Here is a 16,717-nt window from a genome sequence, read left to right as displayed (position 1 = left end):
GAACCAAGCGCGGGACAGGAGACGGTGGACAGAGCGAGGGGCGGGGGAGTGCACCCCGGACCCTGCTTGCGGGAGAGCAGGGGCAGAAGGCTGGCCGCGCGGGTGGAGGGGCAGCAAGCCAGTGCCCGAGGGGTGCACTCCGCCCCGCAGGACGGATTGTGGCGGCGCGGCGGGCGGGGGGGGGGCGGTTCTCGAGGTGAAGGAAGGAGATGCGCAACTGAGATGTTCGTGAGCAGAGCTCAGGTGGGCGGAGGGTGGTCAGCGACGGGGGTTGCGGTCAGCCCTTAACACCTCCCTTCAACTTCTCAGGCCCCTCCCGCCCTGCCGCCCACCCGGGAGCCGCCATGTGGCCCCTGGCCACTGTGATCGCCTTCCTGACCGTGGCCCTGTCAGGCGGTAAGAATGCGCGGGGGCGGGGGCGGGGCGGCCGCCCCGGACAATGGTAGGAGGGGTCAGGACGCGGGGAGGGGGCTGGGAGCCGCGCGCTCCGCCCCCCGCCCACTCCGGGCAGGGTCCCGCGGGGACAGCCCCGAGAGCTTCCTGCTTAGCCCTGAGTGACCTGGTTTCGCGGCTGGGGTCAGCCCACGGTCCCCACTGGGCCCCTTTCCTGTTTTACTCGGAGCCAGAAAGCCCACCCTCAGCCCTTCAGACAGTCCCCAGCAGCCCCTCCCACATTCAAGGCCCCTGGGGCGGGGGGCGGGCGGGGGGGGGTCCCAGGCCTGCCGGTTCGAATCCCGGCGCTGCCCCTGGGAGCCAGGGCCGTCGCTTCTTTGTGCCTCGATCGTCCCGTCTGTAAAGTGGGAACCTGTGAGTCCTTTCCCCAGAGGGCTGTTGAGGCAGCAGCGCCCGCCTGTGCCGACTGCCTGGCGCAGAGAAGGGATGGAAAGTTCGTCGCCACTCTCGTTTCCTTGGTTGTGTTCTCTAGCGGCCGCAGCCCCTTCCAGAAGCTTCTAGGCCTTCCTTTCATCCTGCGGGTGTCCCCAGACCTATCCGAGTCCACCCGGAGCTGGAACGCTCCCTGCCATTGAAGCCCCTCTCCCTGCCTTTGCGAGCAAGTTCCCTGGAAACGCCATTCAGGGATCATTTGTTCGTTTATACAGAGGACGTATTGTAGACCTGGCTACCCTGGACACGTATATAATTGCATTAACCAATGTCACCCCAATAAATTCCATTTAAAATAAGTAGCCCTGCATGCCAGGTGGCGGCCGGGTGTGGGCAAGCAGAGACAGAGTCCCCGCTCTCGGCGCCCAGAGCCTAGCGGTTCAGCTGCGGACATTATTCCGAAATTGCCCAAATAATTAGCTGATAATTAGTTACAATTGTAACACGAGGGGTCAGCTGCAAGGGGCCCAGCAGTTTCCTGCCGGGAGGCCCTGCACCCCGCCCCCTCCACCCTCCCAAAGGACGAGACCCTCGCTCGAGCTGAGACCCAAGGGAGGGAGGGGTCCAAGGGCACCCGACACCCAGCACCACCCTTGGCCTGGAGGTGGGGTGGCTCATCTCTTTTGGCGCTACTCCTAGGACTCCTGCCCTTGTCCCCAGCCCCTCCTGGGGCCCACACCCTGGGCTCGGGACTCCACATGCATTGGCTTGTGGAGTCCCCAAGAGCCTTAGGCTGTCTGTGAACTATAATTACTCCGGTTTTATGGCTTAAAAAGCCAAGACTCTGACCAAAGTCAGTCCAGCCCCAAAGACAGCAGCGGTGCCTGCGTCAGGATCCTGATCCAGGGGCCGGCTGTCTGCCCTGCCCCTGCGGCCTGGACTTCACGGCCTGGCAAACCATCTTCATTGTTTTATTTTTTTATGGATTGATTTTTTTTTTTTTTTTTTTTTTTGCTGAGAGGGAGGCAAACATCGATTCGTTGTTCTGCTCATGGATGCATTCGTTGGTTGATTCTTGGGTGGGGCCCTGAGCGAAGATCGACTCCGCAACCTCGGGGCATCGCGATGATGCTCTGACCATGCGCGCGAACCAGCCAGGGCCCGTTTCCATTATTTTAGACTGAAAGGTCTGCTTAGACTCGGCTGTTTTTAACTAACATCACAGCACATTAAAAGTAAAGGTTATGTCATTGCCCTACATGGAAAACCACCTTCTTGGCTATAAATGAGAGAGAAAAAAAATATCCTGCACAGCGAAACAGAAACGGTATGTTTATTGGGTTGGGCTAGGTGAGATTGTCGGCCTCTCCCCAAATAGCGATTGTAGATGGCTCGGCTAATACATTTTAGGTTGCAGACTGAGGATTCTGGCCCCCTTGGGTTTTAAAAAGTGAGCTCGTTTAGTTCATTAGATTCCGCATAGGAGTGAAAGCATATGGTGCTTGCTTTCTCTGACTGGCTTATTTCACTTAGCGCATGCTCGCCAGGGCCATGCGTGCTGTCGCAAAGGGTAAGATTTCCGTCTTTTTTTATGGCTAAGTAGTATTCCACTGTGTAACTGTACTACAGCTTTTTTTATCCACGCCCCTGTGGATGGGCACTTAGGCTGCTTCCCGATCCGGGCTATTTTAAATAGCGCTGCAATGAACATGATTCTTTTGCATTAGCATTCGGATTTCAGACGTGTAGACAGAGAACAGGCGGACAGCGGTTGGAGGGGGCGCTCGGGGGGTGCAGGGATAGAGCCAAAGAGGAAAAGGAAAAAGAAAAAACTCATAAATATGGACGACAGTGTGGTGATTGCTGGCGGAGGGAGGGGGGAAGTGGGGGGTAAAGGGGGGTGAATGGTGATGGACAGAGACTAGACTTGGGGCGGTGAGCACGCAATGCCGTGTGCAGAGGGTACAGGCAATGCGTTGTGGAACTGTGCCCCCGAGACCAATAACACTTGGTGAACCAGTGCCCCGCCAATAAATTCAACGAAAAAGAAAAAAGTAGTACGTAAAGAAATCAAAAGTGAGCTCAGCAAAGATTCTAGAGGCATTAAGCGCACACTGGCACCATCCTAAGACGTCTTCCTTGATAAAATCAGAACTGGAAGAGAGCTGGACAGTGACTCAGTTTCTGAGGCGGCGATGATGTTACTTACACCTCGCCCCCACAGCCACCTAACATGACCTTGTGCCCAGCAGTGACTTCTGTCCCCAACTTTGAGAACTCCTAATCCCACTGCTTATGGGGGCTGGGAAGGGGCTTGCTGGCCACAGAGCTAGGGGTCCCCCATTGCAGCTAATAACAACAGTCTCCCCTTACTGAGCGCTGTGTGTGTCTTAGGCGCAGGATTTTACTGAATCCCACAGCCACTCCATGAGAGAGGAAACGGTTACTTTCCCTACTTTATAGGTGAGAAAACTGAGGCTGGCAGCTAGTAACAGGATCACCCAGCCAGAAAGCAGCGCATTCAGGATTGGACTTTCTCTAGGCCATTGTCAGCTGCTGTGTCTCCAGTGCCAGACGGTGCTTGGCACCCACAACACTGGTTGAGCACCTGCTGTGTGTCAGGCAAGGTGCTAGGTCTATCTCCTTCCTATATCTGTAGGGTCCAATGTGGTGGCTACGGGCCACTTGGCGTTACTGAACATTTCAAATATGACTGGTGTGAGTGAAGAACTGAATTTTTTTCATTGATTTGAGAGAAACATGGATTTGTTGTTCCATTTATGGATGCATTCACTGATTGATTTTTGTATGTGCCCTGACCGGGGATCAAACCTCCAGGCTTAGCATATCAGGATGATGCTCTAACAACCTGAGCTACCTGGCCAGGGTGAGAACTGAATTATTAAGTTCCATTTTAATTAATCTAAATGAAAACAGTCACATGTGGTTAGTAGCTACCATATTGAACAGCACAGGTCTAGAGAAAGAACTGTCGAAAAAGAGGAAGCAGCAAAGGCAAAGGATCTGCTGTGGTTGAAGAAAAAGATCCATGAAACTGGAACAGAGTAAGTGAAGAACAGAGAGGTAAGAGATGGGGTCAAAGAGGTCAGCAAAGGTGAAGTGATTCAGGGCCCTGGAAACTTTGAATTTGGGAGCCGTTAGTCTATGGCTGGTATTGAAGCCAAAAAGAACCCAGTACATAGGTGTTAGAAAGATGGATGGATGGCTAGATGGACGGATGGATGGATGTTGGATGGAAGGTTGAGTGGATGCTGCCTAGGTGGTTGTGTATGTCTGTCTCCCTTCTGCCTCCTGAAACCATGCGCATGTTGGAACGAGAGGAAGTGCAGGTGGGGAGAAAGCCAGACTTCCGCTTCTCAGAAGCATCCTCAGTCGGTGAACTCTTCCTTCAACCCCACAGTGGAGGGCATGACACGTCTATGGAAAAGGACATTGTCTCCTTGCTCTGACTCCCCTCCACTATGTAGGAAACAGCAACTCTCAGCCTCCAAGAAATGAATCCTCAGTTCCTGGTCACTGAGAGCAAGTTCTGACCCTCTCCCTCAGCCCAGCAAGTACACCCCCGGGCCTCCCGCTCCGCCTGGGCCCCAGTTCCCAAGCGTTTTCTCCTCTTCACCAGGTACCTCTCAGGAGTATCCCAAGATTCTCAACGGCACCAACAGGACCAAAGGGTTTCTCCCCGGTGGCTACACCTGTCCGCCCCACTCTCAGCCCTGGCAGGCAGCCCTGCTGGTACATGGGCGGCTGCTCTGTGGGGGGGTCCTCGTCCACCCAAGATGGGTCGTCACGGCCGCACACTGTCTGAAAGAGTATGTAGGGGCCGGGGGAGCACGGGGTAGGGATGACAATGGGGCTGGGTGGGGCTGCATTTGAGGAAGAGGTTAGCGTTTCCGTTGGGACAGGAATGGGTGAGAATAAGGTTTGGCAGCAGGTCGGACCCTGTCCGCTGGGCAGGGACTTGCAGTGGATGCTTTGGGCGGGATTGGAATTGATGTGGAAGGCCCCGTGTTTGGAGATGAGGAAGGTGAGACGAGGGGAGGAGGCTGGGGCTGGGATGGGCTGGGGAGGGGTTCATCTTCACCTCTAACCACCCTGCTCCGACACCCGCAGGGGGTACAGAGTCCACCTGGGCAAGCACGCGCTGGGGCGCGCGGAGGCCGGGGAGCAGGTGAGAGACGTGGTGCGCTCTATCCCCCACCCTCTGTACCGGCGGAGCCTCACCCACCTGAACCACGACCACGACATCATGCTGCTGGAGCTGCACAGCCCGGTCCAGCTCACGAGCCACGCGCGCACGCTGCCTCTCTCCGACAGCGACTGCCTCCCCGCTGGCACCTGCTGCCGCGTGTCGGGCTGGGGCACCACCACCAGCCCCGAGGGTGTGTACCCGCACAGGTGGCCTGGGTCTCTGCGGGCGGGGGGCGGGGGGGGTGCCGGGGACCCTGGGGCAGAGGCGGGAGAGAAGGCTGGGGGAAGAGTTCCTTTATATATAAAAATGAAAGTTAAAAAATAGATAAGTATCAGGGAAAACAGAGAAAACATATAGTTACATGTTATATAGTGCATGTAACATGTATAAAGTTATGCATATCTTTTATAAAGATATGCATTTATAAATATATAGTTATGTGTTATATATGTCCTTTATATAAACTGACAAGTATAAAGTTATTTATGTTATAGATCATATACTCTATAGTTATATACCTTTATATAAATTTACAAATATAAAATTATAGGAAGTTGTTTGGGCATATTTATAAAAATAAACATACATCTGTTTATAAATATGCCAATGATAAGAATTAGATTTATTTTCTAAATTATAAGTCTGTATTTATGCATTCATTTAAATATATTTGTATATAAAGTGTATATTTTGCAGAAATATGTTTAAATAAGGACATAAATACAGACTTTAGAAAGTAAACGATATTTTGACAGCTATTAAGTGTAATAAAATAGAACCAACCGCGCCCTTTGTGCATGAGGTACACGGTGTGAAGGTGAGGGGGACCTACCGCAGCGGAGCCCGGGGCAGCCCCCTTGCCACCCCCAGCTCCCTGCCAGCCTCATGTCTGTGTCTCCCTGCCCCGCGTTCCCCAGCTCCCCTTCCACACTTCCCTACTCCTGCAGGCCTTCCATCTCGCCTGCGTTTCCTCTGCCTCCAATTCTCACTCCCCATCCCTGTCTTCCTACTTCTCCCGGCCCCTCTGTCTTGATGCATCAGTTCTCTGTCCTCCTCTGCCTTCCCGCTCGCTCCTGTCTCTCCACTCAGTTCCCTGCCTGCCCCCGGCCCCATCTCCCCCTCCACTTTCCTTTCACCTCCCCCCCACCTCTCTCCACATTTCTGGCTCTTCCATCTCTTCGCTTCCCGCCCCCGCCCCCCGCTGTTAACTCTCATCTCAAGGCCTGTCCGGGGCAGCAGCGCTCCTCAGCCCTTCCCCTCTCTCCTCCCCAGTGAGTTACCCACAAACCCTACAGTGCGCCAACATCCAGCTGCGCTCGGATGAGGAGTGCCGTCAAGTCTACCCCGGCAGGATCACACCCAACATGCTGTGTGCTGGCACACAAGAGGGCGGCAAGGATTCCTGTGAGGTGAGGCCATGAGGGGCTGGGCTGGGGGCTGCCGTAGGCCAGGATGAGAAGCCGGGAGGAAAGGACAGATGCCAGACGGAAGGATTTGCTTCGAGCCTCTGGGGAACTGGCTTGTGTAAGGTGAGATATCCCTTAGTGCAGAGAGTCAAGACAAAACAAAGTGCCCATGGATGACAAATGTAACTCATCTTAAGCCCCAGCTTTGCCTGACAGTGGCTGCCCAGAGCTTGGGGTTGACATGCATAGAGATGAGGATGTTTTTTGGTTGCTAAGGGACCAAAAAATAAAAAAATAAACTTAAAAGAAACATCTCAGACTGCCTTGAGCAAAACGCTGGCTTCTATAACTAAAAAGTCCAGAGGTTCCTGCGTCAGGCATGGATGGATCCAGGTACACACATGAGATGCTTATGACTTACATACATGTCTTTTTTTCTTTCTTTTTTTTTTTAAAGATTTGATTTATTTATTTTTAGAGAGAGGGGAAGGAGGGAGGAAAGAGAGGGGGAGAAACATCTACGTGTGAGAGAAACATGGATGGGTTGTCTCTCGCGTGTCCCCACTTGGGGACCTGGCCCACAACCTAGGCGTATGGCATGCCCTGGGAATTGAACCAGCGACTTTCTGGTTCACAGGCTGGTACTCAACCCACTGAGCCACACCAGCCAGGGCAAGACCTTGAGCATGACTCTCGCTAGGCTGACTTAGGTAGTGTCCTGGGACCATTGCTCTGGACAGAGCTGTGGGATTCCCTGATAGACCAAATCTGGGTCACCTGACTAACTGTGGGGGATGGGAGGGGCAGGGACAAGCATTGAGAGTGGGGGAAGGGTCATTCCGCAAGTGAAAAAATCAGGAGGCTGTTACCAAAATAAAGTAAAATGGGTATTACATGGGCAAAATGGCAACCTGTGTCCAAGAGAGGAGGCTTCTTAGGTTGAGGTTGAGGTTAGTGGGAAAGGGTACAATTATGAATCGGTGATGAGTGCCTTATCAGTAGTAAGAATGTATGTTCTGGGCCCAGGGGAGACAAAGCACACATGGGTGCAAACCCCGCGCAGATGTGGAGAGGTTAACTCAATAGTTAGATGACATGAAGAAACCATAAAGCAGGAGCAGGTTTGGGGGACCAGAGGGCACAGGGCAGGACTTGGTGCCAGGGAAGCAGGAACAGGTGTGTAAGGTAAGCTGCCACTGCTTGAATGGGACAAGAACAGAGACGCAGAAGTCTCTCTCTCTCTGTCTCAGTGTCTATCTCTGTCTTTCTATTTCTCTCTCATTCTCTGTCCCTCTGCGTTTGCCTTCTTCTTCTTTTGTTTTTTTAAAGATTACTTATTTATTTGTTTCTAGAGAGAAGGGAAGGGAGAGAGAAAGAGAGGGAGAGAAATATCAATGTGCGGTTGCCTCTCGTGCGCCCCCTACTGGATACCTGGCCTGCAACCCAGGCATGCGCCCTGCCTGGGAATCGAACCAGCGCTCAATCCACTGAGCCACACGAGCCAGGACTGTGTTTGCTTTCCAGTCTCCGCTTGTCTCTGTTGCTGTCTCTCACCGTCTCACTGTATTCCTGCCCCTGCCTCTGTGTCTGTCTCTCTCCATCTTTCCCTCTCTCCCCACTCGTCCCCATCTCTGCCTTTGTTTGGCCCCAGCAAGGACCCCGTCTTTTTGTCTCCCCCCTCAGGGTGACTCCGGAGGCCCCCTGGTCTGCAACGGAAGACTCTATGGCATCATCTCCTGGGGAGACTTCCCCTGTGGGCAGCCCAACCGGCCCGGCGTCTACACCCGCGTCTCTCAATATATTTCCTGGATCCAAGAAACAATCCGAACACAGAAACCTCAGGAGCGGAAATGGACAAAAAGCCCACAATAAAAGTCGCGTTGACTTACCCACCTCCTTCCCCCCATGGTGCCCTCCTTACTCAGCTTGCCCAGCCCTTCGCTGCCCCTCCCAGATTGTCCCACTCAAATCGACGATCCACGTTCTCAAAAACTCCCATCCCAGCTGATGTTCCGTGTTTCAAAAGCACACAGTCACTGCCAGCATCACGCTCTGCCAGACGTTGCATCCTTGAAACACCCCAGTGCCCCGTCTGTCCCAGCCCAGACACGTTCCAGATCTCCCAACTGTTTCAACATAAACCCAGATCAGCATCTGAATGTTTTATCTGTGAAACACTTCAATACCTCCAGCCCGTCCTAATGAGATTCTATGTCCCGTGCACACACCACCCGTGAAAACATCCCATGCCCCTTCAGACATGTGTTCATTGCCAATATTCTAGATCCCTCTGTGTTTTGTACTCAAGATGGTTCTAGACCCCCATGATCCCATGCCGTTTCATTCTGAAAGTACTCTTGGGCCCACAGTTTTCTGCCCTGACACCTTGCTATGTCCTTCTGAATGTCATCGCCACTCATGTTGAATGTTCACACTGGTTCACGCTGCCATAGCTCTGGGCCTCCCAGATGTGCCGTCCCTACCAACGTCCGGCCTCTGACGATACTGCCTGTCTGTGAGTCCCCACGCCCACTCTACGGTAGCACTCGAGTCGAGGACCACGGGATGCAGTATCCCAAGGCCTCCATGCCTGCGCCCTACGGTCCATCAAATATCCTGCCATCTGTCTCCTTGTTCGGTGTCCCTTGCTGCGATGACACCTTTGCTCATGACCACATGAGCCAAATGCTTAAGCCACTGGGGTCTCTGCTTTGAATGAGTCATAAAACTCACCATGTCTCCTTCCTCATCTGTAAAATGAGGCTCATGTTTTTGATTCCTTTTATTTATTTACTTTCAGAGAAGGGAGGGAGAAAGAGAGGGAAACATCAATGAATGATAGATACGTTGATTGGTTGCCTCTCACATGCCCCCAACTAGGGACCTGGCCTGCAACACTGGCATGTACGCTGACTGGGAATTGAACCAGTGAATTTCCAGTTGGCAGGCCGGCACTCAGTCCACTGAGCCACACCAGCCAGGGCTCATAATTATTCTTCATGGCATTATCGTGAGGATAAATGTTGGCTTACTGCTACTATTTGCATGGTTCCCTATAAAATATAACCTTTGGGTCCTGGCGGGTGTGGCTCAGTAGATTGAGCACCGGCCTGCAAACCAAAGGGTAAAATCTTTTTTAAAAAATGTCACCTTTGGCTGTCAATAACAACCCCTTTGCAGAGTATCCAAAGGGTGTTGCATTTGCTTCTTTTTCTCAGCAAACATTTATTCAGGGCTGACATGTGCAGTCATTCTCCTGAGTATTGGTAAATATAATTTTGTGTATTCAAATGTTGGTACCTATGATAAACCAGGCACTCTCGTGGACACAGGTGATAAACAGTGAATGAAACAGGTAGACATTCCTGCCCTTGGAGAGCTTACATTTTTGGTGAGAAAACATACAATAAAAAGGTGAATTAAGAAATAGATTGTCACGTGGTTAAAAAAGGGGGTCAGGGTAGAAAGGTAGGTTAGGGAGAGTGAGTGGGATCGTATATATTTATTTATTTTTAGAGGGAGGGAAGAGAAGGAAAAGGAGAGAAACATCAATATTTGAGAGATACAGCAATCAATTGCCTCTCACATGCCCCCAACTGGGGACCTGGCCTACAATCCAGGCATGTGCCCTCACCAGGAATGGATTTGTTATTCCACTTATTTATGCATTCATTGGCTGATTCTTTTTTTTTTTTTTTATTTCACTTATTTTTAGAGAGAGAGAGGAAGGAAGAAAGAGAGGGAGAGAAACATTGTTCGGTTGCTTCTCCTGCGCCCCCTAGTGGGGACCTGGCCCACAACCCAGGCATGTGCCCTGACTGGGAATCAAACCTGTGACCTGGTTCACAGGCTAGTGCTCAATTCACTGAGCCACACCAGCCACTGCTCATTGGTTAATTCTTATATGTGCCCTCACGAGGATCAAACCTGCAACCTTTGCATACTGGGTTGGTGCTCTGACCAAGTGAGCTACCTGGCCAGGGCTGGAGTTGCTTTTAAGTAGGGTAGTCTGGAAAGAAGGCAGTGCACACAAAACAATACACGATTTGTTATACCATATACTAATAAAGCTACAACATTATGAATGTACTAACTGCCACTGAACTGTTCACCTTGAATGGTTACCTTTTCTTTTAAAGGTTTTTCTTATTTCGTTTTAGACAGAAGGGAAGAGACGGAGAAAGGGAGAGAGAAACATCCATGTGTGGTTGCCTCTCGTGCGCCCTCTGCTGGGGACATGGCCTGCAACCCAGGCATGTGCCCTGACTGGGCATTGAACCAGCGACCCTTTGGATCGCAAGTCGTCACTCAATCCACTGAGCCGCACCAGCCAGGGCTTGAATGTTTACTTTTATAGGTAAATTTCATCTTAATTTTTTTAAAGCTATGCAATAATATAATAGCAAAAGATACACAGTAATGGAAACAATAACAAGGATATACAATAAAAATAATAGCACAGGATAGACAATAATAAAAGCTAGCAAAAATACACAATAATAAAATCAATAGCAAAGGGTACACAGTAAAGATAATGGCTAAAGATACACATTAAAGATAAAGAGAATAGCAGGAGAAAACGGGAGAAGAGGGAATAAAATAAGGAAAGCAAGATCACCCATTCAAATCTCTATTTGAGGCTTAAGAACTAGCTAAATATATCAGTAAACCTTGAAAAAAGATAGCACGCACTTCAAAGGGCTCCTTGGGAAGATCAATAGCGTTAACATGTGAAAAGCGCTCGAAAGAACACCAGGTTCTGAGTAAGCGCTTAGTTAGTGGCAACTGTCATTAGTATTGTTGCTCTTATTGATATAATTGTTATGACGCTACGTCTCCCAGGCTGCCAGTGCCAGAGCAAGCAGCCGTAGGTGACAGCTGAGGATTTGCGAGAGGGAGAGGTGGCCGCCCAAATCCTTCCTGTGGAACAGGGAACAGAAAATAATGACATACCTGAGCTGAAGATGGAACTGCCCACACCTTAAATCAGGAAAGCCGGCCAGGGAGCCGGGCTCTGCAGCTTCTCAGCCTTTCCTCCTCCCTCCCTCTTCTGAATTTGGAAACCTAGTGTTCTTTCTTTCTTTCTTTCTTTCTTTCTTTCTTTCTTTCTTTCTTTCTTTCTTTCTTTCTTTCTTTTTCCTTTTTTTTTTTTTTTTTTTTTTTTTTTGGTCTACAGAAATTTTAATAACAATGGGGATCTGGGTGGAGAGGAATTTGGAACGCCGGAGGAAGGGACTGGAGACCGGGAAAGCCAGGCGAGAGGGGAGTCGAAGGGAAGGCGATACTTCCAGACACCGGCCCCGCTTAAGAAGTTTCATTCTCCCGAGACCCCCGGGGAGGATACGGCAGCGTCCCGATTTACAGAAATGTCAGTCTAGACTAGGGAAAATTCATCAGTGATTTGGGCTTGTCCAGGCTGATGGGGACACATTCCTGTGCTTGTCCCCAGGAGCATCCCCAAGGACTTCTCCCTCGCCATCTGGAGGGTCGAGGCCAAGCTCAGTCACTGCCCCAACGGTGGCCCTTGTGTAAGGGACTGGGCTGGACGTTCAGGGCTAAGGGGATAATAGGGTTCTGCACCCGATTCTAATGCGTGGGGTGGGTTCCCTCCCGTTCCCAAGCAATTCGCAGGCACCAGCGGGGTGCCCTACAATTGAAACTCGAGGCAGACACTGTCCACCAGGAGAGAGTCAGACCCCACAGGTCAAAGGCTCAGCCCTGCAAGACTGCCCCGTCCCACCTGCTGGCCCCTGCTTCGGATGCCAGTCGAAAGCCCGAGTGGTCACCTGTGCCCTGACCACCAGCAGGAGGTCTGAGGTTACGACTCCCTCCTTGGGCTGGATTATTTGCTGGGGTGGCTTGCAGAACTCAGACACTTTACTTATTGGATCACCACTTTATTACAAAAGGACATGACTCAGGAACAGCCAGAAGGGGGAAAGGCAGAGGGCCAGGTACATGGGACGGGGCTCAAATCCTGCATGACCCCCCACCAGGTGCCTCTCCCCCCAAATCGCGTGTGCGCCGACCCTGAAGCAGCTTTCTGAGTCCTCTCCTCCTGGGTTTTTATAAAGGCTTCACTACACAGGCAGGACTGATTAACTCCTTGGCCATTGGTGACTCATTCAACCTCCAGCTTCCATTCCCTCTCCTGAGGTGAGGGATAGGGGTTGGGATTGAAAGTTCCAACCTTCTAATCACACTGTTAGTTCCCCTGGCAACCAGTGCCCATCCTTAGCTGCTTTCCAAAAGGCACTACATTAACCTACCAAGAGATGCCACCACTTTGGAAATTCCACGGTTGTCCGGAGCTCTGCGCCAGAATTGGGGATGAGGACCAAACATTTATTTCTTGATGTATTTACACTATCACAGGGGACCATGGGCTTTAAGCCCAAGCTTTGGTTTTCACAAGTGTAATGACAAGATGAGAGAAACGAGCAGGTGGCAGGAGGGCCGAAGAGGCCGGGGACCCAGGTCAGGCAGCTTGGAAGCAAAGCGGACTCAGAATCCAGTAGCAGGCAAGACAGATTTCAGGGGCAGGGAGCTGGTGGTTGAGCACTCAGTCTTGGGGCCTGATGGGATATCCCAGGAGACATCAAGGGAAGTGGGGTCTAGAGAGGCTTGGGCTCCTGAGGGTCTGAGGCGGGGGACTGAATAGCTGGAGAGGCCACCAAGCAGACAGGCTAGGACCTGAGAGCAGGTCAATGGGGACAGACGATGAGCTCAGTCTGGGTCATTTGGGAAGTTGGGGAGAAGCCTGAGAGCTAAGCTGCCCCAGGGACAGGTGACAGGTGAGATAGTCAGGTGTATGCAGTCAGTGCATTCGCTGTGGCTTAGGACAGGGCCCTGGGAACACCCTTGTTTGTGAAGACACCAGGGAAGGAAGAAAAGGCCTATTCATGCAAGAGACCAGGAAGGGGAGCCAACAAAGTAGGAGGAAAACCAGCAATGCACGGCTTCCGGAAGCCGGAGAGGAGCGGCCGGCATGCGGAATGTTGTGGAAAGGTTGAGTAAGAAATGCTCAGATAAATGGACAGACAGGTGGCCTCTGGGTTGCTCAACATGGAAATCTGTGGGAACCCAAAAAGAGCGTGGCTGCAGGGTACCAGCAGTGAGCGGGGCCCTGCGGAGGAGTTTGGCTGGGAAGGGTGGCAGGAAGGCAGGGTTGTGGGGCTGGCTCCCAGGAACTCTCTGGTCCCAGGGTCAGCCAGCACAGCAGTAGGCACACAGGCACCTCAGACGGTTTGTTGAGTGACTGAATGAGGGGCTGATGGGATGAATGAATGAGCAGAGGAAGCAAATGAGGTAGAAAGATAAGACAGAAGAGGAAGAAATTGTAGCACCAAGTTGTAGCTGCTATTTCTTCACTATCTGAGAAAAAAAAGGTTGTTATCTAAGTCAGCTTTGTTCATTTTTTTAATAAAGAAATTAACACTCTCTGTCTGACTTATTACACTTAGCGTAATAACCTCTAGGTCCACCCGTGTTGTTGCAAATGGTAAGATTTCTTTCTTCTTTTATGGCCAAGCACTGTTCCATTATATACATGTACCATGTCTTCTTTATCCGGTCACCTACTGGTGGACACTTAACTGTAATTGAAAAAGTAAAAATTAAAATGGAAAAAATAAAATTCTAAAAATAAATAAATTTTTAATCCTCACCCGAGGGTATTGGTACTGTTTTCAGAGAGAAGAAGGAGAGGGCGGGGAAGAGAGACATTGATATGTGAGAGAAACACTGATTTGCTGCTTCCTATATGCTCTCCGACGGAGGATTGAACCCGCAACCTGGGTACGTGCCCCGACTGGGAATTGAACTCACAACTTTACGCATGCATGGGATGACCCTCCAACCAATTGAACAACCAGGCTAGGGCAAAGAAATAAGTTGATAATGGTAATTTTGATAGTGTCTACAGCTCACCTATCTGATATCCCCACTCATCTTTGTTACCATGTTTGATGAGCCCAAGAGAAAGTCATGTGTAGACATTTAGCTTCGTCCTAACCCCATTTTTCAGATGGACCAACAGAGGTCAGGACAAGCAAGTGGCTCAATGGCCCCCAGTGAATCATGGGATGGACTGAACGTTCAACCCAGTCCACACGATTCCAAGTTATCCTCTTTCTTTGAAACCCATAAGAAAGGTCCTACATCCATCTAGTCACACATATACCCATTCAGTTATTCATCTCTTCATTCGTATGTCTGGACAATAATTAACAATACAGGCTCTGGAGACAGCCTGCCTGGGTTCAAACTCCGGTTCAGCCACTTACCCGCTGGGCGTGTCTTCATCAAGTGGTGCCTCAGTTTCCACATCCATGGCCGGGTGTTGGGTGGCTGAGTTCTCTCTGGGCAATGGGCTTCCTATGGGACGTATGACGACAGCCAAGAGTAAAGCGGGAGGCGTGGGGGCTCTCCCAGGGGAACTTGGCAAAGGTGCTCAGAGCTGCAAGCCAATCTCTGCTCTGTGAGCCCCCAGCTACAAAAACATGGGGTTGGCTTTAGCCAGAAGCCACAGACTGCACGTTTCTGTGTCTGGGAGAACGGCCATTTCATGTAAAGGGAATCCTACAACACGTGGCCTTTTGTGTGTCTCTTTTTCTCCCCACTCAGCCTCCTGTTTCCAAGGTCCGTCCATGCGGTAACAGGTGTCCGCGTTTCATTCTTTTTCATGGCTGAATAATGATCCCTTGTGTGGAAGGACCCCATTTGATTCCTCCATTCATCAGTGGACCAACATCAGCTTAATGGGTGTGCGGGTCTCTCGAGGGGAGGTGAAAATGTTCTTGGATGAGACCGTGGCGATGGCCACACAGCCTGGGGAGCGCAGTGGAATTCATGGAATCGTAGATTTTAAAATGACTCACATGCCCAGTTTTATGTTCTGTGAATTTTACTTCCAAAAAAGGAAAAGAGATGCAGAGAGAGGGAGAGGGAGGTGGGGAGCGGGATGGGAGGAGAGAGAGTTCTGAGTTGGACCCATAGTTGTATTTTGGGGAAGGGCAGATTGGCCAATATCTAAAGTTGGGAAATGTCTCAACATAAATCTGAATTTCCAGCTTTTCTTGAAACGTCAGGAGAGGACTTGGCAACGGTGGGACCGGGTTCCAGAGGGCAGCTCCAGACTGAAGCTGAAGAGTGAGTTTTATTGCCTATAAATTGCAAACCAGATTCACACACCCCCCCAAAAAAATCCACAAAAAGGGAGAAATCAAGGAGTATTTCAGAACAAACCAAAACCTGAAGGTTTGTGATTCTGAATTCAGAGAGAAAAAGAGACCCAAGATCGCCCAAAATACAGAGGAGTGGAGTGGGGACCCCTCCCCTACTTGTCCCCTCCCCCACTGTCCCTCTCTCAACGGAAGCCCTTTTGCAAAAAAAGTCTGTGATGCGCCCTGGCCCGGACGGGGACGCGCTCAGCACACCAAGGCTGCAGGTTCCGTCTCCAGCCAGGGCGCATACAAGACTCACCCAATGAATAGATCAATAAATAAAAATCTTATAATTAAAAAAAAAATTCAGTGAGCACCAGACTTCGACCGAACCCAGTTTGGAAACGCTCCTCTGTCTCCTCCTGAAATCGCTTCCGTCTCCTCCTCTCCTCTGTCCCAGGCTCTCTCGGCCTCCGGCGGTGCTGCCTCTCACTTCCCCCCTCCTGACCTTTCCCTGCACCGCCGGGGGTGGGGCCAGGTGTCCGCGAGCCACGCCCCCCCGAGTTTTTTTCACTGGAGTTGGGATTAGAGCCCAGCTCTCGGATGGCCCTGAGTCAGCAGAGGGAGATGGGGTGGGGGCTCCTGGCTGGTTCGGAGAGGAAGAGGGAAGGGGTGGGGTCGAGCCCTTCCTCCCGGCCTTCCCCGGGCCCCCTCCCGGCTCCCCTTCCTCCATTCAGCTGTGAAGCTCAATTAGGCGTCCTCAAAGTCAGGAAGAGTTTGTAGGGGATTAGAAGGCGCCCCGCCCTGTGCCTTCCTCATCCTCTCCCCTCCACCAGGAAACTGAATGGGCTGGAACAATGAGAGTTAAAAGCCGAGTCAGCTGCCGACCCGGCCAGACGGGAGGGGGACAGGTGGGGCAGCATGACAGCTGGCTGAGAAGTCAGGTGGCCAGTGGGAGCAATGACTGGCCGGCAGGTGACAAATTAGGCAGGTAGGTGGGCAGACAGATAACTGAGGCACAGGCAGGCTGACACCGGACGGCCACGTGGAAGACCCAGCGGACAGAGACAGAAGGTGAGTGGGAGGCAGGCAGTCACAGCTGAGGGGGTGAC

At 51.4% G+C, this 16,717-nt stretch overlaps 1 protein-coding gene across 2 annotated transcripts; it reads left to right on the top strand.

Moving 5' to 3' along the window:
- Window positions 1-344: 344 nt before the first annotated feature.
- LOC129082821 (kallikrein-13-like) lies at window positions 345-8,313 on the top strand. Of its 2 annotated transcripts, none has more exons than XM_054588559.1 (5): window positions 345-396; window positions 4,466-4,655; window positions 4,957-5,010; window positions 6,312-6,444; window positions 8,125-8,313. In XM_054588559.1, the coding sequence occupies exons 1-5, from the start codon at window positions 345-347 to the stop codon at window positions 8,311-8,313; spliced, it is 618 nt and encodes a 205-aa protein (XP_054444534.1). The 2 variants fall into 2 exon arrangements, with proteins under 2 accessions (XP_054444534.1, XP_054444532.1); XM_054588557.1 differs by having other exon boundaries at window positions 4,957-5,225; window positions 6,308-6,444.
- Window positions 8,314-16,717: the final 8,404 nt, after the last annotated feature.

This window comes from Pteronotus mesoamericanus, unplaced genomic scaffold, assembly GCF_021234165.1.
Source record: "Pteronotus mesoamericanus isolate MK-2021 breed Mesoamerican mustached bat unplaced genomic scaffold, CSHL_Meso_final scaffold_137, whole genome shotgun sequence".
Classification (NCBI taxonomy): domain Eukaryota; kingdom Metazoa; phylum Chordata; class Mammalia; order Chiroptera; family Mormoopidae; genus Pteronotus; species Pteronotus mesoamericanus.
Note: the sequence above shows the minus strand (reverse complement) of the source record. Positions and strands in the feature narration are given on the sequence as shown.

Coding starts and splice junctions, on each gene's coding strand:
- LOC129082821 (XM_054588557.1), top strand. CDS start 345: ATGTGGCCCCTGGCCACTGTGATCGCCTTCCTGACCGTGGCCCTGTCA. Junction 397..4,465: donor GACCGTGGCCCTGTCAGGCG/GTAAGAATGCGC, acceptor CCTCTTCACCAG/GTACCTCTCAGGAGTATCCC. Junction 4,656..4,956: donor GCCGCACACTGTCTGAAAGA/GTATGTAGGGGC, acceptor CGACACCCGCAG/GGGGTACAGAGTCCACCTGG.